General features: G+C 42.7%; 2 protein-coding genes across 3 annotated transcripts; one reads left to right on the top strand and one right to left on the bottom strand.

Annotated features, from left to right (window-relative positions):
• Positions 1-4334: 4334 nt before the first annotated feature.
• On the top strand, positions 4335-11500 carry SCRG1 (stimulator of chondrogenesis 1). 2 transcript variants are annotated; one of them, XM_032109132.1, is made up of 4 exons: positions 4335-4485; positions 8535-8653; positions 8911-9176; positions 10687-11500. In XM_032109132.1, the coding sequence occupies exons 3-4, from the start codon at positions 8938-8940 to the stop codon at positions 10739-10741; spliced, it is 294 nt and encodes a 97-aa protein (XP_031965023.1). In that variant the 5' UTR covers positions 4335-4485; positions 8535-8653; positions 8911-8937; the 3' UTR covers positions 10742-11500. The 2 variants fall into 2 exon arrangements, with proteins under 2 accessions (XP_031965023.1, XP_031965022.1); XM_032109131.1 differs by lacking the exon at positions 8535-8653 and having other exon boundaries at positions 4340-4485.
• A 1428-nt stretch (positions 11501-12928) lies between these two features.
• Positions 12929-21190, bottom strand: SAP30 (Sin3A associated protein 30). Its single transcript, XM_032109130.1, has 4 exons — positions 20614-21190; positions 19233-19355; positions 16506-16604; positions 12929-14463 (listed from the first exon to the last, which is right to left on the bottom strand). The coding sequence occupies exons 1-4, from the start codon at positions 20914-20916 to the stop codon at positions 14341-14343; spliced, it is 648 nt and encodes a 215-aa protein (XP_031965021.1). The 5' UTR covers positions 20917-21190; the 3' UTR covers positions 12929-14340.
• Between the last annotated feature and the right edge of the window lie 407 nt (positions 21191-21597).

Below are 21597 nucleotides of genomic sequence, written 5' to 3' on the forward strand. Positions count from 1 at the left end.
AGGCCAGGCGCCAGGTATTAAGTATCAATAGCTGATTCCTAGCTGAACAGTAAAAAACAGGACCAAACAAAACCCATTAACATCCTGAATCATTAGAGAATCAGAGCAGGTATGGATTTCTAGGTATCAGACAAGCAATATCTGTGATGGCTGGGCATAGTTTCTCAATTTAAAATAATTTTTCAATAGTACATTCAGACTCATTTGCCAGCTTGAGATACCAAACTATATATACACACACTTACAACATTGACTCATTTGGCCTGTCTGGAATTGATAGTTCTTAACATCAGCAGGTTCTGAGTATACTGCATCCTCTCTGCCTTCATAGAAAAAAACAGCAACAGCCTGAACATGCCAAGAGACCATTGACCTGAGGAAATACACTAAAAGACACCTTTGATTAGCCCAGTACTTTGGGTCACCTATTTTAACCAAGCACAGATTGCAGCCTGCAGAAAAAGTTGTGAAAAATGACAGTAAAACCAGGAAGCCAAAAATCAGAGAGAGAGGAAACAAAGGGGCTCTGGAACTCCACAGAAAACAGCTCCTGGAAAGTAAAGCAGTGCTCAACAAACGAAGACAAGAAACAGAAGAAATGTTGGATGAACAAGAACTACTGTACAGAACAAACAATGAACAGTGTTCCAGGAAACTCAGATGAATCCCCCAGGCTAACACAAGTACAGGGTATAAAACAAATTATCAGATGCAAGAATCACAAAGGCCATTGTAGAGTATTTAACAGCACATTTTCTTTAAAAAAACCCATCAAGAGAACAAAGGACAAAACTAAAATTATAAAAAATAAAAGCACAAAAAACTGTTTCCAAATACATTTTCTGACTGACATAATAAATTTTAAGTGATGAAAAATGTGACATGAGGTGTATAACATGAGAGATACACTTGTTTTACACTTATGTATATTTGCAAAAGGAACACATGAGATTTTTATCTTTGCTTTAAAACCCATTGTGCTGATGATTTAATTCAAGGTCCCCTACCCACTGTGATCCTGTAACAAATGATGACAGAAGTTAATATCTTAGCTCTGCTGGCACTGTCATTACTACTGGCATTATGTCTCCAAGGTCTTTATGCATCCCTACACCACTTACATTCTTTTATAATCTTCAAGTACAGTTTTAGACTGCATCATCTGCCAAAATCAGGTTCTGAGGCTCCTTATGGATCTCCTCATATGAGCTCTACATATGAATGAGCCAGTTAACTCAAAGGTAAAGTGGTATCTTTTAAGAAGATTTAATGTGAGTGGAGATGTATCACTATTTCTCACTGTCAGCCTGCAAAGAGCTTAGTGTTGGTATCAAGGATACAAATAAGATGCAAAGTGGTTTTTGTTGACAGCAAAAAGCTAAACCTGTGTGGCTCATGTTAAAAATGCAAAGCACATTTCAGAGTGCACTGGGTACTTAAAAAAAAAAAAAAAAAAAGAAAAAGATCATTTTCCCAGGGCATGTTACACAAATTTAGTCTAGAATAATGCTATATGTCAGAGGTAGCCATGCTTTTGCAGCTGAATTTCAATGATGCCTTTTCTTTCTTCCGTCTCACCCTACCAGGGGCCAGTCTCTTTTGAAAACTACTTTCCTCTTACAGATTGCTGCTGCTACCTTGTCACACCCCCTCCTGCCTCCATCTGCCACTGCCTCCTCATGGGCCATCACTTCTTGCTGACTTCAGCCTGGGGAAGTGAAAAAAGCCCCCCAAAGTAGCTCTACTTTGCATCTTACCTCTAATGATGCCATACCTCTTCAGGGATGCATGTACATTTAAAAGAGCGTCTTTAAATAAAATGAGTCAAACACAGTTCAGGATTACTCTCTCTACACAGATGAAGGAGAGCAAAAAAGCATGATTTCCTTACGGTTCTTCTGTAGATCCCAGATGCCACGGTAGGGAACAAAAAAGCTTCTGCCATTTTCAAAAGCCCTCTGTCACAGCTGGCACCCCGCCAGCCTGTGCCAGACACCGGCTGCTGAGCCCGCTGGGGATGCAGTGCTGGAGCAGAAAGGCCCAAGGAAACCAAAAATAAAGGAAAGGCCATCAGGGCTGGAGACAAGGAGTGAGACAGAGCCAGTATAGAAACATATTCAGGACAATGGGTCAGGTGCAAAGTGGAGAAAGGGAAAAGAAAGTAAAATCTGGAAGTACCTGCTATGCAGTTTGCTTTCTCCCATTGCAGGCTCCCCAGCCCTTCAATGCATTTCGCATTCCTCACTTTTAACTCCTTAGAGTTGTTCTACAGCAGCCTTAGCAACTACCTCTTGGGTTGCACTTCGCTGATGAAATTCCCCAAAACTTTTGCTTCCTTCAAATCCCATTTTGCTTCTCCGTCTCTACTCTGTAGCAGCATCACAAGGGAGAAAACTTTATCTTGGTCCTGAAAGTTTTCGGTGACTGAAAACATTGTACATGGAACTATGGAGGAGAGCAAAACAAATCACCAGCAAAACACCAACTTTGTTAGAACTGTCTTTTCTCAAAATGCAGCAAGACATCTCCTGAAGAAAACAATCCCTCACACACTTCACTTTATATACAAAACTATCAGTTCACTGGACTGCTGTCCAAACAGGGCTCTGAAAACTTGTTCTGAAAACACATATATTCCGTGGAAAACACAAGAAAACTGAAACAGAAAGCAAGGCAATAATCCTAATACACTTTTATTACACCTTCTGATAAAAACTTCAAATTATTCAGACCAAAATTTATTTGCAAGTAACTAAGAAGGCATTCAAATCCAGAGCTTCAGCACAATATGCTCTCACTCCCTTCTCCAAGTTTTATCCCTGCTTATATATAGCCAGTCCCCTGCTGCTGTACATCCGCACCAGGCTTGCAGCCTCCTCCCTCCTTGCAGCGAGAATGCTGCCCTGGAACACCGCGTACTCCCAGAGGCATTACGATAATCTCATTTAAGGCACGGAACGCTGTGGCCAGGCTCTGCACCAGAAAAGAATTTCTGTAGCAAGGCAGAGGGAGCACCAGGCATTTTGTCACCCTGAAAAGGCAAGGCTGTCCTGTTCTGACAGCTGCTGCCTGCAGCTATCTCCTCCCTCCCCTTTTAAGTTGCTGTGTGCACATAACCACAGTGGCAAAAAATGTCCTTCCTCACGTTTCTAACCAGAATTAGAGGCAGAGGTACAGTCATGCACCCTGTTCTCTCCATCCCAGCTGCCCATCTCCAGCAGAGAGGGGGAAAACACCCTGCTGGATGGGACTGCCATGAGTAGGTAGGCTCAGTTTCCAAAGGTTTGCTTCTAAACAACTGTGCCATTTACCCCCTCTCTTTGCTGAGGCAGCAGAACATGGGATATGCACTTCTTACAGCGGCCCTAGCTCGCTTCTGGCAAACAATAAATCAAACTGAACAAGCACCAAGACATCAAATTGTAAACTGAACCGGCTGAGCAGAGGCATCTTTTTGCACTCCTAAGAAACCTCTGAGCTGGAAGCAGCCCAATAGACAGAGAAAACAAAACTCTTACAACACAACATCAGAATCGAAACAACACACACAAGAAAAATATAAGAATTACAGCTCAACAATCATCCTTCTCTATTCCCATCGCAAAATAGATCCAGGATGGCTACAATAGAACGAGGATCAAATTGCAACAGAAATATGAGCACACATGCTTCACCCTCAAGACTATTTTCTCATTAGTACATAATATTTCAATTCCATTTAAAAACCTTGCTATGTGTTTTTATGGTACCAGATTATTTGATTAATCTGGAATTAGTCTAAAATAATTTTCTCTGAAATACTGTTCAACGTAATGCTTTACCTCTTGATTAAACACTTGTTCAGTAAAGAACTTGATGCATGGCATGGAGTACGTACTAGAAATCTGGCTAAAATAATTAAGGGGGGTTTTTTTATGTCAGTTTCAGAAAACTGAAAGGATCCCAAAGCCAAAAATTAAAGTACTGCATGAAATTGTTGAGTAGGCCTGCTCTTGTCCATCAAATGCAAAATAAGGCATCTGTCTAGAAACCATGTTTTTCTGGCTGTGCAACCCCAGAAAACTGCTCCTTCCTATTTCCACCAGCCTGCTCACGCTCCACAAGCAAGACACAGTTATTCCACAGGATCCTTCCTCTTCTCTTTTTCTGGATGTTATGCTTTGCTTTTTGAGGAGACACCTTCACGTCAGATCCTGGATGAACTAATTGTTTCCTGCTGGAGGGGCTATGTTAAATTTTTGCCCCAAGACTAGGCTGGCAGTGACTGCAAGAGGTGGCTCCTGAAGCCCATCCTCTGACCCACTGCTGGAGAACAGCGCTGGCCAGTCACAGGCAGAAGTCAGGACAAACAAAAGGCTGTTTGTACAGCATCTCCCATCAGCCCTCCCTCTCTCTTCTCATCCCCACCAGCTCTAGCTCTCTCTGGGTGCATCTAAAAGGATACAGCTGCCAAGAAAGTGGAAGGGAGTGAACCAGAAGATAAAGGTACGTTTCGCTCCTGAAATTATCCTTGTCTACTTGTTCTGCTCCTTCTAGTTACAGAGTACAGAATTAGAAATACATATGGGAACATGCAGAAGGTGATTTGGGAGAAGCTGTTACATTGCAGGCAAGAGGTACCATTCAAGACAGTTGAACGGCTGTGATCCAGCTCAAAATAATTCTTTTACTATCTTGCTTTTCTCCAAAGTTGAGTACTACATATTAACATCTGAAGTCACTAAACATAATATATTGCCTTCCAGTGCTCAATATAATATGGAGAGAGGTGCCTCCACAAAGAATTGCTGTCTTAAAGAAAACTAAATGGGGTTTAATGAGAACTCAGTTTCTGGAAAGAATCATGGTATTGATGATAACTACAAAGCAGTAATTCAGTGAATTCATCCTCAGTGGAATAGCTGCTATCCTTACAGTGCACCAACTGTTCAAGCAAAATAGATTTAAGAATTTTTTTTTAATGGAAAAAATTCTTCATAATATTATCAGTTATGCAGCTCTTGTGTAATGATTTTTAGTAATGCACTAATAAACCTAACTATTAAGCACTAACACACAAAATACTAAATACTCGGCATCTTACAGGTGTTTGCGAAAGGCAAACTTGACAAACAAACACTAAAATACATTTCTTTTTGAATAAATGAAACAATTTTAATATATATTTGCTTTTTAAGTGCAACTTGTTAACCTGGCACATGCCACTGGACAGACCGGAAAAGATCATACACCAAAAGTGTACCAATTAATGTATTTCTTGTTTTCAACATTAGGCAACTAGAAATACAGCCTACTTAAGGGGGAAAGAAGGGTATATTTAGTGAAGGATTGATATTTTTTAATGGCTGATAGACCAACCTGTAAATATTTCTATTTTCCCAGCCACACAGGATCTCTAGCAGTGCCAAAATACACATTTTGTGTCATTCCTCAGTTTCCCGTATTTCTAACACCTGAGCTCCTACTGGTCCTGTGTGACATTTAAAGGGCATCACTTCTCATGAACTATTACCCTGTTGGTCCTGGACAAGGAGGCTGAGATATGGGGCTTTCTCTTTGGTCTTTTCTGATTACCTCTGCATCTAGCAGATCCAAAGACCAGATGGTGCCAAATTGGCTGGCAAGATAATTCAAACACTCTCAGCTGAACAAGCAGAGACAGCACTAATTCCTGACTCATCATGCATATTCTCAAACGAACCATTTTCCTTTAGAAAAAGCTCCAAACTATTTCAAAGCACTTGTATTCCCAGGTGCATTTAGTCTCAAACCTTACTTACACTATGTCAAAGTAATCAAAATAATTAACTGAAAAGAACTTAAACAAATGCAAGGAGCTCATTTTCAGTATTTTTAGATGGCTTTACTCCTGCTAGAATTTGAAATTATACAATCTTGATGTAGCAAGCTGGTCAGGCTTAGCATGCCTGGCATTGCTATCTTTTCAGAAGGTTTTATAAAATAAATAACTGTAAGAAGATGCTTGCTGGCAATGAGTGAGCCTTTGAGCCACTTTAGCGATTGGATTTGTCCATTTTCCTGACTTGTTTTATGAGAGAAGACTCTCTCTTCAACCGCACTCGGGAAAAGAAGTTGCAGCAGTTTGTCAGACAGAGATGCTGCATCTGAAAGACCTGCTGAGTTTATCAGCATCGATCCTGTGCAGGCAGCTGATGAAACACTTCAGCTCCTTGGCAATCTTTCATCTGCAAATAGGGACGGTTCTCCCCCAGGAAAAAAAATACCCTTTTGAAGAAAGGTCTTTTGTCTAAAAGTTTCTGTTTGGTTATGATCTGCAAAAAAAAAAAAAAACCCAGAGGAAATATTTAAGCAGAAGCAAAATTACAATATTTTTTCTGAGTAATAACAATGTTTCTCATTGGTAAGATTCATAACTGGTCAGTTATCCCTAGCTCTCCAGCATGCTGACTTTGCTAATACTGATTTTGGCACCCACCCATAGAAACCCTCCTGATGATGCACTACAATTGCACTGCAAGATCCTATTATTTTTCAAGGCAAGTAGTGAGTTACAGAATCACCTTAAAAACTGTAGGTCATGATTTTTGACTCTAGCAATCTGACAGCAGAAAGAGAATGTGCCTATTTTCAGGACAAAGTGAATTCCTACAAACTTTGAGGAGATAGGCAGCTGGCCTATCAGATTCCAATGAGCATTTCAATTGAACTCCAGGTAGGGAAAGATCACCTGAATTATTAGAAATTTTAAAAAAAAGTACACAAGAGAAAGATATCATGAATGCCCTCATCCACAGTAGAAAAACACAGAATAATCCAGTCACAAGAAACAAAGGCATAAACCCCCTGCTTCCTAATTTCCTCTTTCATGGAAATTTTCTTCCATTAAATACTTAATTAAGCTCAATTATTTGAACAGAAGATTAAATTGTACTCCCTGACATTGGCATTTATCTTGGTATAGTATAAAGAGATTTGTTCTCTTTAAGCATTAGACATCTCCGAGCAGAACCCTCATAACTATAGTGTTTATACTCCTACAAAATAAAACCCATAAATATGAGAGAAGAATCTGTATTATTAAGTCTAAAAACCACCAGGCAAGGTTAGAACAATGTTTACTTTATTTGAGTAGTAGTTTGAGGTCTAAAACTAATAAAGACAATATGTTATTCAATACTGCACTCTGAGGTAATTAAAAATAGATCCCCAAGGCTCCATTACTAGTAGTTTACGTGAGTCTTCTACTCAAAAGTTCCCGTACAAGTTCATGGAAACTAAAAGGAATTATTCCATGAATTTTGCTTCTACAACAGAATCCAAAAAAACACAGAAGAGCTTATTCTCATTTCACTCATGTTCTTTAATATATTGGACACTTTTTAATATTTGGCTACTGATGTTCAAAAAACCCCAGGTTTAAATATAAAAATAAATAACCACAAACCTTGGAGATGTTGTATTTTATCCCTAATACGAATCTAAATTCCCAGATTTTCTTACATGGCATGTTATTCATTGGCTGAAAAAATGGAAGATAAGCAAGATAGCTGTGGCGGCAAGAAAACTACACAAGAAAAAAATGACTAAGAAATACTGTAGATTTATATATTTAAAAATTAACTGTTTGTTTTTCAAGGGTGATCTCAAGATTTTTACAAAGCAACCCATATTATAGTCACTTCTATAGCTGGCATACCTCATTTTTTCCTTATCTAGATAATAGCTCTGCCATCTTAAATTCACCTTTGATAGCCTTGATTAGACATTGCTTTGCACCTTGTTATTTTTGGGTTAGCCTAGAGCATTCTAACCTGCAGCCCCACAAGGAACACCAGGGCTGGCCCATAACATTGTGTCAGGGCATCAATTCCAAAGTGCCAACAGGATGAAGGACAGCAAAGTCGTCCTTAAGTCTAACACAAAAACAGTAATGAGCACCCAGGGAGAGTGCTGGGCAGAGCAGGTCATTCTTTAGGTTCATTTTCAGAGCAGAATTCCTACTTAATTTAAGATAACAGACCCATTTTATTTGAACGTGAGGAAAGGTAAAAAACCCCACTCTCTCTCCTAATACCAATAAAAGCTCAGTTGAAATGTTGTTCAAAAGGCTAATTTAAAAGTGAATGCAAGTTCAAGGATTCAAAGCTTTGTGTCACGGTCAGACTGTGCAAAGCAGCACAGAACAGCAGAGCTGACATTAAACAAAATGATGGAAAGCCTAGTTGCCAGCAGGAGAGTTTTGCAAGGGATCATTTATACCACCTTTTAAAAAGCCAATTAAACCATAACGACCTCCAGTAGCAAGACTCAACTAAGCAGCCTACAGTACTAAAAAATCCCAATAAAGAAGATTCTCCATAATGCTGTATCATACACGGGCCCAGGACAGCGGCACTTGGCAGCACTGCAGACAGCTTTGGCTTCCTCGGCTGCTTAATGCCTCAGTTTCTCACACAAGCCATCACACAGGATTCAATCAGCAAGCAGTTTTTCCACAACTTTGATGGGGAAGGATACTATTTATTTTACATGAGTGACTCTTGTTTTGACAGGCAAAGTGGCCAGGAAGGCAAGGACACACACCCAGACATTTTCCCCCAGTTTGGGAGCAATCGATACAATCATTTACACCACCGAGAAAACACAGCCAGCTCAAAGCAATTTTCTCAAGGTGAGAGGCCAAAGAAACAACAAAATTGCCAGCATCAGAAGCCTCAATTCCCAATGAAAGGATTCCCAAGGTTGTACAGAAAGTAATGAATATCAATTCTGCTGCAATATTATTTACCTCCTAGGAGAAAACTCTCCAGCACTCAGGCTCAAGTGTCCAAAACTTCACAGGGAAGAAAAATGCAAGGCAGAAAGCAAATCAGGGAAAGAGGTCTGTTCAGCCACAGTTCTTGTGTCACGTACCTCATTTCTCTTTAGCACCCTGCAGCGGGAAGCTTGGCAAAAATGAAGATGGTCTTGGTGCTGCTGCTGCTGCTGAGCACTCTCCTGGGCACCCCCGCGGTGCCTTCCCAGCGCCCTTCCTGTTACAAGAGGGCCCTCAAGGAGCACAGCTGCCACACCATCCCCGAAGGCCAGGAGAACCTCCGACACGTCGACGATGGTCTGCAAGATCACTTTTGGGAAGGGAAGGGCTGTGAGGTGATCTGTTACTGCAACTTGAATGAATTGCTCTGCTGCCCAAAGTAAGACCACACACTTCATGTAAACAACTGCCCATTACATTTCCATCTATTTACAGTTTCCGCAGGTGGAATAAGCTATCATTTTAAAGAAATTCATCACTTCAGATGTTGTGAAATTATATCAAGATATAACAAATTTTCTGTTACTGTCAGTTTTGAGGATTTGTGTTTCAGGGGTTCAGCTAGGACTTGCTTAGTGTATTTTGTTAGCCTCCCTGTCCTATTAACAGGGACTTCAGCATCACCCAACTTTGACACCTCTGTTTCATCCAAACTAAGCATAACTACATCAAATCCTTATTCACAGCATTTTGCAATGAAGATATTTTCAGGACCAAAACCAAAACTACTTGATTTCTGTTCCATGGAAGAGAACTGCATTGCTATTCTAAACTGCATGCACATATGTCAGTTGAACAAATAATTCTGTAAAGATAGCTGTTAAAAGCAGAAAAGCAAAGGAGGGGCACAGAGGTTCACAAATACTTGCATAAGGCAAGGCAAAGATTTAGCCCAAGAACATCAACACTTCCCCAGCTTGTTTGCACTGCTGACAAAGCTGAACAGTGAAGTTCTCACTGAACATGGGGGTCTTGCTGTTGCTATAGAGAAAGAACACAATTGAGTTAAACAAACACCATCAGCCCATACTGGTTTTAAGTATTAAAATGTATTACGAGGTATTATTTCATTCAGCTTTTCAGCAGTATCTTTTCTTCAGTAGATTTGGTTTAGAAATATCAACAGTTCAAAACTTATTAATACTTCAGAAGCACTAAAATGTGATGGCATTTTATAGGTGAGCAAAAATAATTTTTTACATGTGCTCCTCTTAACACTCATTTCTCAAGTCCCCTAAAATCCAATGAAGGCAACTTTTCAGCACTCTTGTAGGGGACTCAAGTTGAACGAAGTGGGAAAGACTTCTAAAGCAAAAAATCTCACATTCAAACTGAGAGCAGGGTTTAAGTTAAGCTTTTCATCTTTCACTTTCCCTAAAACCAGATATGGTGTCCTCACCCTGAAGCACACTTTGGGTCTCTAGCTTCAACCTTTGAGCAGCACAATAAAGCCTCTTCCTTTGATAAAAATACAGAAGAAAGTACTCCTTCCACCATCCTGAGGTACACAAGATCTGCCTTGCATCTGTGCTCTCAGGACAAACTGCACTAAAACAGTATGTGTGCACATGCCAAAGTCCTTTATTTTGGTTATATAATCTATTAGGTAAGTTTATTTTCTCAAAGCTAAAATACCAGGGTGGAGTTCTGGCAACCCGGTCAGCGACAGAAAATTTTGTCATTGCTTCCACACCAGGCCAACAGAGGTAGAAACGCAGTATCTTCATCCAGATCTGCAATTGCATTTATATTGCTGGAAGGACAAACACAGTAATCCCACATATATCACAATATATGCTAAAAAATATCCACAGTGGGAAATGCATGGCATATTAAAGCTCTAATAAACCAATGATCTAATTGTTTAAATATGTGATCCTATCTTTCAGGGATATTTTCTTTGGACCAAAGATATCTTTCGTGATCCCCTGCAACACTCAATGATTTAAGTCTGCAAGCGAAGATAACAGACATCATTCTACGATCATGTAAAAATGTTTCCAAGGGGAAAAACAAAACTACCACCAACAAAAAAAACTTCCTTTCTAACCACAAGTGACTGCCTCACTTTACACTGTAGAAAGAATTTCCTTTCTATACCTTTACGGAATATCAAATACATAAGTTTTCTTTTCAAATCTGGTGGCTGACCTAATTCCATAAAGCCATTTCCATGGTTTAACAGACTGTACAAGCTCTTAATGTATCATAATATGCATCCCCCAGCAAAAAGCATAACTCTTCTTACTCAGCACAATATCCTTAACTAGTTTGGACAAAGAAACTTCAAGCCTAAACCTTCATGTTGTTAGGAACATGACTCTCATAGCAACTTATGGCAGCGCAGCTTCCTACAGCATTATTGCCATCACACTTTTAATGCTGTTTTAAGCTGAAGGCATTCAGTCATTGGCACTTTTGCAGACAGGCTACCGTGTTCTATTTAGCCATCTTAAAATACATGCACATACAAAAGGCATGTATTTCCATATTTGAAGGTATTTTACTGGAATAAAAAAAAAGTAAAACTGACAGTACAAAAGCACACTTAGATCTTATAATTATATGTCTAACTGGTCACCTGCCTTGACTATGCAATTTGTAAACCCTTAAACTGCTTAATCTTAACACTGAACATTTTAAATATCAGAACAGCAGATACTTTAATCAAGCTTTGTTTGAAATACAGTACCCCAAAATTAAGTTAAAATGCTGGCTTTTTATTTTTAGGCTAGGCCTGTAAGGGAATAGCTACAGAAGAGAAAACACAGAGATAATCATCTCAATATTAAAGAGGCATTGTGATCTAGGAAATAGATACAGAGACATGATTTTTTGACCATTTTTCTCTTATGCTGCAATCTGTATTGGCAGGTGTTGAGAGGTAACCACATAATTTTAAGCAGAGCCACCTGAACAAGCCAGGTTTACAGGCAGCAAGCCTGACTTGCTGCCTTGCACACAAACTCTTTAGCTATCAAGTCAGTCACATGGAAAGTGTGCAGTATCAAAGGAACTGTGCAGTCTTTTCTATCCAGAAAGTCCACTGTTCACCTAATAATCTTACACATTAGCCCAAACAGCTACCACCAGTTTACCAGGCTTACTTCATATGTCAGTATGAAATATCATCATGACTGTTTTTCTTCCTGTTAGTAAACAAGGGCTGGATACTGAGTGAGGGGGTGATTATACACAGCTAGTACTAAATGTTTCAAGTAAATCTGCGTGTACTATTTTTGCCCTACTGACTGTTAAACAGTTTGTGTCACCAGGCTTTTTAAGCCTCATTTGTGTGATTATTCAAGTAGATTAGAGTCATTTGGGCTTCCCATCAAATAATCAATTGATAGTAAAATAAACCCCATAAATCTGGCAACTCAGCAAAAATACCCAAAGTCAGTGCTCTGCTAAAAAAGCTTATGGCATGTTCTCTTGTGCCAAGTCCTCTATAATCTTCTAAGGTACATAATTTCTGTTGTTTGTGCCATCTAGTTTCTACAAGAAGCACATTGCATATGCCTGGCATTCACAGCTTTGCAAAGCAGTAGTAGCAAAAAGATTTAAGGCAGATACAAAGCTGGGCACTAAAGTTAGCGGCTTTCAGTTACACCTCTCTTCTATGACTCCTGGAAAATATACAATCCACTGGAGCAAAATGTTGCCACTTTCCACATGCAGCAAGATAGGGTCACTTAAGCTATTGCTTTAAGACTGACTTTCCATAGAAACTCGCTTTTGTTTCTCCCCCGCCCTCCTTCCCTCACACAGCTTCTTCTACAGGTACTGCCAGGCCTAGGTGAGAACACTCAACTCTGTCATGCACTCAGAGAAAAAGTCTTTATCCTTCAGATGTCCTATCCATGACTAGGTTCCCTGGCTTTTTATGCAACTTGCACTGTGAAGGTAAGAAGCAGAACGTGTGCAAATGATTATTTAGCAAATTTACAGTCCCTGTAGTGAAATGGGCACGAAAATGTATCTTCAAAGGAGCACCAATTACAGATGTCACTAGCTAGATATCACTGTCTTGAACATAGGCCAGCACTGCAGAACCATATTGTGGAAATACATAAAGCACTACAAGTGAAAGAAATCATACCACTGAGACACACTGGGAAGGCAGCCAGCTTGAGGTTAGGGTTTATCATCATTCAATTCTATGCAAGCGTCACAGGTCCAAAAAAGCAAAGTGAAGCATCTTAGTTGTAGTGATGCCAGCAGAGTAGTAATTTTCAAAAAAACTCAAAAGATTAACATCAAGCAGATTGGATCATAGACATACTGCTTTTTCATTTTTCCCAAATTAAGAAAAAGCTTATAACATCTGATAAGGCTAGGAGTTGCAATGAATGCTAACTGAACAAGCTGAAGCCATGTCTTCCTCAGCTTTAAGATGAAAACTATTTTTCCTCAGCTTTTTCTTCATCCTATGTGCACAGGTTTAAGCAGAAAGAAATCATATGCCATACACCACACATTTAGACTGGCACAAAAGGTGACAATACAATAAGTCATTCTTAATACCACCTTCAACATCAGAATTTTCTAAGACAAGCAATCAAAAGCCTAAGTATTCCTGGATATTACTCTCACATGTTACCATAAGGTTTGGGTTTATTGAGAGGGGGCCGTTCCTTTTAAACAGGCCTGAGCTAATGCATGCAATGAAAAAGAAACAGTGTGCCTGTTAGAAGAGACTGTACTGACCCCACACAGACTCAACTCTCGTTCTCCAATTAAGTTCTTAGCAGCAGTCCATGCAGACAAATGGAGAAATCAGCAGGTAAAGGATTTCTTACCAAATCGAAGGATTTCTCAGCACAGTAAGCTGCAGCAGTCCCTTCATCTGTACTTACAGCTTTGAAATTTGAGAGCTGCATTTTTTTCCATTTTAATACAGGAGCAGGAAGGCCTCAGTGCTTGGAAGCATGTATCTCAGCAATGACAAAATGAATAAACAAATCAGAAAATCCTCCACCAATTCTTGTTTCCCAAGGGGGAAAAAAAAAAAACCCTGTTATTCAGCCATTTCTGCCCAGCTAAGAACAGAAGTGACACTTAAAGCCTTTTACCTTAGGAAAAAGAACCTACTGCCAAGTCTGCTACAGCTTTTTTTTTTTTTTTTAAAGGCATTCAATCATGAGCACTTGAGGTAAATTTATAAATATATCCTAGGTACATTTTAATTGAAAAATATTTAATACTATTACATAGTTCATCAAAGCTTAACTGCTAGGTGCAAGTATCATAGAATCATAGAATATGCTGAGTTGCATAGGACCCGTCAGGATCATCATGTCCAACTCACTAAAATTACAGACACACCCGTTTGAGCAACAATATCAGTGATATTTATTTAAAATACTTTTGCTGAGGAAATTTGTTTCATAAGAGATGGTTTTCAAACAAATCAGCAAGGTTATGAAAAATAAAACAGACAAACTCTCTCAGGAGAAAAAGTTACAAAGAAAGCTTTTGCATATCAACAAAACCTCAGTCTTTTGATTTGCAGCCTGAGTCTCAGTCCCAACCTTTTCTGCCTAATGAACCCCACTATCCAGCTTTAGATCTGGTTTGTTCTTGTCATTCTTCACTGAGTAGATGAAGTACGTTAAGGTGTCCTTTTCATTCACTGGAATTGTCCTAAAATGGCAGCCAATTATCTATAAAGGAAGAATACAAGGAAATTAAATAATCACTCTTACATGCAAAAACGGAAGATTCAAATTTAAATCTACTACAATAAAGTTTAAAAGACTGATTAAGAAGCTTACAAAAAAGGGAAATGTTGCCTCTTTTCTGAAGTCTTTAGTAGTCATAGAAAAGGTAAACAGGAATCATTTTACTGATAACTGTGAACTAAATGTAGCAGATTGTACCCCTAATTTACAAAGTAAAAAGTCCAGAGGTCTTTCAGGGGAAAAAGCCCTCAAAGCTATCACAACCACCATGGGACTATAATTTCATCTGCTCAGTTAAAGCTTGAATGTAACAGGTGATGACTACAGAATATCAACAGTGACAGCACAGTAACAAGAGGCTGCTGTTCTCCTCTCAGCTTGGGAGGTGGTGTGTGTCTCCATCAAATCACGTACAGAAACATCAACACAACACAAGAATATCAGAGAATTATAATTGAACATTCAGCTCTTCAAAACAGCTATCTATGAAAATTTACCATGCTGTAACCATTGAAATATGACAATCTGTAAGCAGTTATTGAATCACTTGTCATTTCAGAAGCCTTTCCCTTCATCAAAACGAACACCAGCTTTAAAAGAAAGTTGCAAAATATTGTAACTGGCTGAGTCTATTCTCTGGCTTTTTGCCAGATTGATAGATTAAAATTATGAAGTGAAAAACATGGGACTGCTCATTTAAGTACCACAGGATAGAAGAATAAATGTTTAGCCTATCTAAAAAAGCAGCTTTCTAAACTCTACCTCCAAAAACATTCACAGAGAAACAGTTTGACAAAGTCATTTGAAGTGGACTTTCAGTAACAGCCAGAGCAGTGTCTCTGGTGTGTTAGAACAGATCACAAGGAATCAAATGCACTGTATACTAAGGAAGCTCTGTGGCTATGGCTCACAAATACCTGCAGGTCAGTCAAATCAAGCATGTGGCAGAAGCAGCTTTGCCCGTGCTCACCATGCAGCATAGGAATAATCTAGTGCAAGTATCATGTGCAATGCACCTAAACCAGACCCTTAGAAACACCAGTTTTGCAGAATAAAAACTGCTTGTGCTTCTTCAAATCACAGTCCTGCTAATTCGAGAACTAACCTACATATGAGAAAATGAAAGACTGATTTTGCATTCTTACACTTAGTGGCAGCAGGACTACTCTTTCACAGTTCAGCTTCGAGATCACCCACACCTTTAAGAGCCTTGCTTTTAATCCACACAGATTAAGGGAGAGATGAAAAAAGTGTCTGCACTTAAATACAGCTGAATGTATCACTGCACAAAAGTGAAAAATCAGTAGCTATACCTTCCTGTTAGGATCACCAGCTCTTCCACTTACCAATATGCTGTGACTGCACCTTTGCAGCACAAAAGAATTCCTTTAAAATTGCACTCATGTGAAGCAAAGATGCTAACATACAGCTGTACTGGCATGCAGCATCAGCATGTTTAGAAACAGTAATAAGAAAAACCCTAATTCCATAAAATTCCAGTTTTCTGACAGCAGATTCCAGGGGTTTTAACAGAATTCATTATCAATAGCATCATGTTTTTTCAGGTTTCTGTACTTTACATATACAGAAACCTATGGTTGCAGTAACTAGCTTTTTAAAGCAAAGTCTGAACCTTACCAGAACTTCACTGACACCTCTCAGTTTCTAGCTTTTTTTTAGCAGGACATTTCAGGTGAAGCTGTGATAGATGCACAGACAGAATAAACCCATGATTCTATGATATTTAGGGGCATGCAGATCATCTTACTGTTCCAGCTTAACACCGTGTTTTTAAGCAGAACACCCCCCTTTTGGGAGTTAAGGGTCCCTCCTCTGGAAAGAGCTTTTACTTTTGATCTACTTGGCTCGGGAGCTGTGACCAATGAAGGAAGCTAGATAAGCAGCTCCCTTTTGTTCTCCTAAAATCCAGATTATATAGGCACTTTATGCAAGGATCACAGTGTATAGAAAACCACATGCCATAGCAAGTTGCATTTTCTATTATGGGAAACACTCATACATACTTCAACAAGCTGTGCTTTGTTAAGTCCCGGTCTGGTCTGTAGCTTGAAGTGTCTTTTGTACCTTCGAAGTGTGTTTACTTGTAACTGATATAAATCAACCTAGAAGAAAAGAGGGGGAAGGGGAAGAAAACAATCTAATATAACTGAAAAAGATTCAGTCATTAATAGTTTGCCTCGCAAAAACGTTTTGGAATCTCACAGATACGCAAGTGTAAACAGTCAGCTCAGCAGATGTCATTTTGACAAAAAACAAAACTCCACCCTGCACCTTCCAGCAGAAAGGAAAATAGCCCAGCTCAGTTTGAGAGCGTTTTGTTGTATCCAAGCATGGCTCTACCTCCCTTTAGCTGTAGACAGTATTCAGAACTCATTATTGTACTTTAAGCAGTTCTGGGTTTTTTGTTTGCTTCCCAGTTCCAGCATGATAACACAAAGTCCAGTAACAACTTTCATGTAACATCTATGAAGATGCTGATTCAAAGGAGGCCCCTGTATTGTGATTTCAGCCATTAAATCTTATGCAGATTACAGGCAAGACACAGCACATCTGCACCATGGAAGAGCACATATTAGAATCAGGACAAAGTCTAGAGCACAAGTTTTCTTGACTCGAGGTGAGTAAACCGCTCTTGCTCTCCAAACACATCCCTGATACACAAACAAAATGCAGGAACTGTGTGCATGGGCATAAACGTCCGAAACTCTCTCAGTGAGTCAACAGTTCAGAGAATTACACAAGGTCCTCTCAGGGATACAAATATACAGCCTTAATCCAGTACTCTGCCAGTTTTGAATCCTATGTACTCTGATCAGTCACTTCTCCCAGCAACAGCTTACCCTCCCATCCTCCCTGACAACCTAAGAGAGCTTAATCAGATGACTGAGTGGGAGACCAAGCTCAGAAAGCAGGCTGAATGAGAAATTCTACTAGATCAGTTGCAATTACAATAGTATTTTCCAAACTCACTGCAATAAAGATTGATGAAGGCATTCACTTTTGCTTTAAATTAATTTAACAGCCTCACTGCAAAATACTTAAAACAGCAATACTACTGCATACTTGGCAACCTGGCCAGACTTGAGGTGAGGCCACCTTGCATGACAAAAGATGGTATCCTTTGGTGTTTCTAAAGTTTACATGGCATTAAACTCCACTTCCCAAGTCACAGTGGGGAACCCACCCTCGAAGCATCCATCACACAAAGGAGTAGCAGCAACTTTTCACCAAGCCCCAGAAGCTACCAGTACTGCAGGAGTTTCTTCCCCTCCTGTAGGAATCACTTCTAACCAGCAAAGATGGTCATGATTGAGATAGAAATGGGAGAGCCTTACAAATCACCAGAAGAATGATACTTTTTTCCTTAGCAAATTGGATAATAATTGAAAATAAAGGTAGTCAAGGGCAAACAGGTATCTAAGGCATACAGTAATTACAAGGAATGAACATACTGGCCTTGCCCAAAGGGCCAGCTGACGCTCCCCAAAAACAGTTCCCAGTTTTCTTTTTTATAATAATACTGTTAAGCAAAAAAGCTTGTTTTCTCGTTCTGGAGATATCCATCAGCTGTGACATGCTTCATAATCCTGGCATAAGAAAACAAAACAGGCTTCCAGGAGAGCTGCAATTACCCAGTGTCAGAGAGCTACCTGAAGTCACACACAGCACTAGTTTTAGACACAACTTCCCAAGAAACAATTCCAGATATTTAACAGACAGACAACACTACCCAGCATCAAACTACTTTCAATCTCCTAAAATCCTCTTAGCCAGAGCCTTCAGATTGGAGCCCTGTGCCTAAAGGCATAGACTCCCATGCAAAGTTTCCTCTCTTATGTTGCTGTTATATGCATATGCTGACCATAAGGATGCCATTAAATTAACACTTACAGAGCAATTTCTGAAGAATGTTTTAACAATCCCTCTCAGAAGGGACCACGTAGGCATGACAGCCTCTGCTCAAAATTAACACACTGCGGAGCACCTGCTAAGCAACGCTGTAGCAGAAATAACCCAGAGCATGTATAAGAAAAAGAGAGCCTTATGTTCAAGACCGACCCATTACACTATGAAAAAAGTTGAATGCTTTAGTTCCCTTATTTTAATGGGTGAGATTTCACTGGTGTGCAGTGGAGAAAAGAGGTTGAAAAGACACCGTATTTCTCTACTACACTCCTTCATAGCATAGCTCCCCAAATGGCTCTTCCCCCACAGTGGGGCAGAAACAAAGCTACCATCATTAAACTTTCAGTGTTTAACATGACTAAGGCAATGGAGCAATTGCCAAGAGCCATCTGCAAAGCATTTAGCACAAAAGAAAAGTTTGGAGGGACAGGACAGAGAAGCATTTATATCCCAAGCGCTATATGCAATCCCCTTCAGGTTGTCAGTTCCTGCAAAAGATAAGAGTTTGATGGTATGTAGCAAAGCACTAGGGAGGAGAGGAATCACTGAGGAGAAAGATGAAAACAGCAGATTTCTGAGAGAACCATCAGACACTTAAAAATAGAGACTCTCGTTCATTCTACTCTGCACCATTTAATCAGAAAACATGCCACAAAATTCAGTTAAATTCTGTTATATTAAGAACTGAGAGAATCAAGAATCTTGCCTTTCCCACATATAAGGAAAGCTGTAAAAGTGGGAGAGTGCTATTGGTGCAGACTCGGTGTCATTAAGAAGCTTAACAAAACAACTCGAAAAAAAACAAAACACAATTATTTAGCTACCTCCGGAGTGTCGATGTCTTGCACTGGTGAGTCACCATCATCATCGCTGCCTTTCCTCTTTCTTCTATTTCTCACACTCTGAATTAAATTTTTGTGGAAGTCACAAATGTACAGATGTCTTGCCTAGAAGAATAAAACGGTGTCTTTCAATCAAATCCATGCAGTGCATCACACTGACTAAAGCGCACGTACATAGACAACCCTTCAGCAATCACAGCCACATTAACTGAGTTGAGGAAGCTTTACTACTGGCTTCTTCTAAATGGAGAGTGTGCCGCGCTGCAGATCGCTGCCACCGGCTGGGCCCCGAGCTCGCTGAAATGCTGCAATCGGCCGATGCAGCAGTGCCAGGCTGCGGAGCCACGCGAGCACTGCCTGCCCTCCCTCCCTCCCTCCCTCCGGCCGCGCATCGCACCGCGGGGGCCAGGCAGCACGCAAACAAAAAACAAGCTTTCAGTTGTTCTCTGCAGGGCTAAGAGACGGCTCTCGTTTCCCCAGCTATATCCTCCCCTCCTTGTTTTACTTCCGCTACCCGGCGTGGTCACGCAACACACTTAATTTTACTTTCTTTCTTTTTTACAAGTTTCCCTTTCGTAGGGATCTGCACGCTTTGGGAGGTCTCGGCGCGTACCAGCCCGGAATCCCCAGGTCCGCGTGCTTTAAGGGCAATGAGAGCACGAAGCAGCGCTAGGGACCGGCCTGGAGAGCCGGGCCGGGGTCCCTGGGGGCGCACGCAGCCCCGGCCCGGGCGCGGGGCGCTCCCGCCGGCAGCTCCACGCCGCAGCCCGCCTTGCCCTCCCGGCACCCAGCGAGGGCGGGCGCTCTCCCAGCTGCCGGGCATCCCACCCCGCTGGAAGGCGGCCGCCCCCCGCGCCCTGCCCAGCCGTGCCGAGCCGCGTTGCGCGGGGCCCGATGGCTGCCGAGCGGAAGATAAAGCGGCACGGGAGACGTGCAGCGCTGCAACACGAGGCGGGGCAGCGAGCGCGGCCCTCGCCAGCAACACAGACAAACTAGCGCGCCGGGAGCCATGCAGGCTCCGCTCCGGCGAGCAGCGGCGCTTCCCGGCCACGCTTACCCCCGCTCCGGCTACAGGGGGGCACACGCAGCCGATGCCCCGGCTCTTGGGGCTACAGGGGACCCCAGGAGCAGGCGGGCGCTACCCCCCGCCCGGAGGGAGAGGACTTTCGCGCAGTGCTCCTGCCGCGCCAGCCAAACTCGGCCGTGCTACGAACACTTCCCCGCCGCCAAACACCCCTCCTCCCGCACTAAACTTGATTAAAAGTCCCCCAACCAACTAAGCCACAGATGCAGCGACCCACCGGCCGCTTTTGTCCGCCCGTCCCACCGGCTGCCCTGGCGCGTCCTCCCCTCGCGAACTTACGCTCTTGTCCAGCTCGATTTTCACCTTCTTCTGCGAAATGCTCTTCTGGATCCGCTTGCTGAAGCTGGCGTTGCCGGCAGCGCGGCCGCACCGCTCGCCCTCCTCCCGCAGGCAGCACAGCTGCCCGGCCCCGGGGCCGCCCGCGCACCCGCCGCCCGCCGAGCCCGCGGCGGCGGCCGGACCCAGCCCCGGCGGCGCTGGCGGCGGCGGCACCTCCACGGCGGAGCCCGCATTGCCCACCACCGCCGCGGCGGCGGGGTCTGCCCCGCGCTGGGTCACCTCCTCGGGGGCGAAGCCGTTCATACCCGGCGCCACCGCCGCAGCCGGCGGGATCCCGCCCCGCACCAAACTTCGCCGGCGAGGCGCCGCGGCCCGGCGGGGTGCTCCCCCGCTCCCTGCGTGCCTCCCTTCAGCGGCGGCACCGGGGCGCCAGTCCACCCTCAAGGGCGGTCAGCCCACGCGCTGCGGAAAGGACTCTCCCCGCCAGCAGCCGCCGGCCGAGCCCCGCGACTACCGGAGCAGCGGCGGCGGCGGAGCCCCGCGGGCCACCCCACTTCCTCCTTCCCCCCCTGTCATGTGGAGACTCTTCAGCTGTTTCCTATGTAACAACAGCAACCTGCCGCCCCGCCCCGCCCCGCCCCGCCCGCCGCGCATGCCGGCTGCCGCGCGCGGCCCCACGGGAAGCGCAGTTCCTGTCCTGGCCGGCGCGGCCGCGGCATCGGCGGGGTGCAGGATGCACTACGGGAGCCGCTTCTTTTTTCCGCTCTTTTCCTCCCGTCTGGAGGCCGGGCCCACTGCGCGGTAGCAGCAGCAGAGGCTCAGCCCACCTTTAAAAAGCCCTGTGCATCAGCCTCTCTTTCCCCCCCTTCCCGTGCCTCCCCAGCGGCGCGTCCGTGCGGTGTGAAAGGGCGGCCCCGGAGGGTGTCGCGGGTCGCAGCTACCGCTGGCACGGCCGAGCGCGTACCCGCGCTCCCAGCGACGCGG

Source organism: Corvus moneduloides, chromosome 5, assembly GCF_009650955.1.
Source record: "Corvus moneduloides isolate bCorMon1 chromosome 5, bCorMon1.pri, whole genome shotgun sequence".
NCBI classification, from domain to species: Eukaryota; Metazoa; Chordata; class Aves; order Passeriformes; family Corvidae; genus Corvus; species Corvus moneduloides.

Coding starts and splice junctions, on each gene's coding strand:
- SAP30 (XM_032109130.1), bottom strand. CDS start 20,916: ATGAACGGCTTCGCCCCCGAGGAGGTGACCCAGCGCGGGGCAGACCCC. Junction 19,356..20,613: donor AAATCGAGCTGGACAAGAGC/GTAAGTTCGCGA, acceptor TTATTCTTCTAG/GCAAGACATCTGTACATTTG. Junction 16,605..19,232: donor AAGACATCGACACTCCGGAG/GTAGCTAAATAA, acceptor CTTTTCTTCTAG/GTTGATTTATATCAGTTACA.
- SCRG1 (XM_032109132.1), top strand. CDS start 8,938: ATGAAGATGGTCTTGGTGCTGCTGCTGCTGCTGAGCACTCTCCTGGGC. Junction 9,177..10,686: donor GAATTGCTCTGCTGCCCAAA/GTAAGACCACAC, acceptor CCTATCTTTCAG/GGATATTTTCTTTGGACCAA.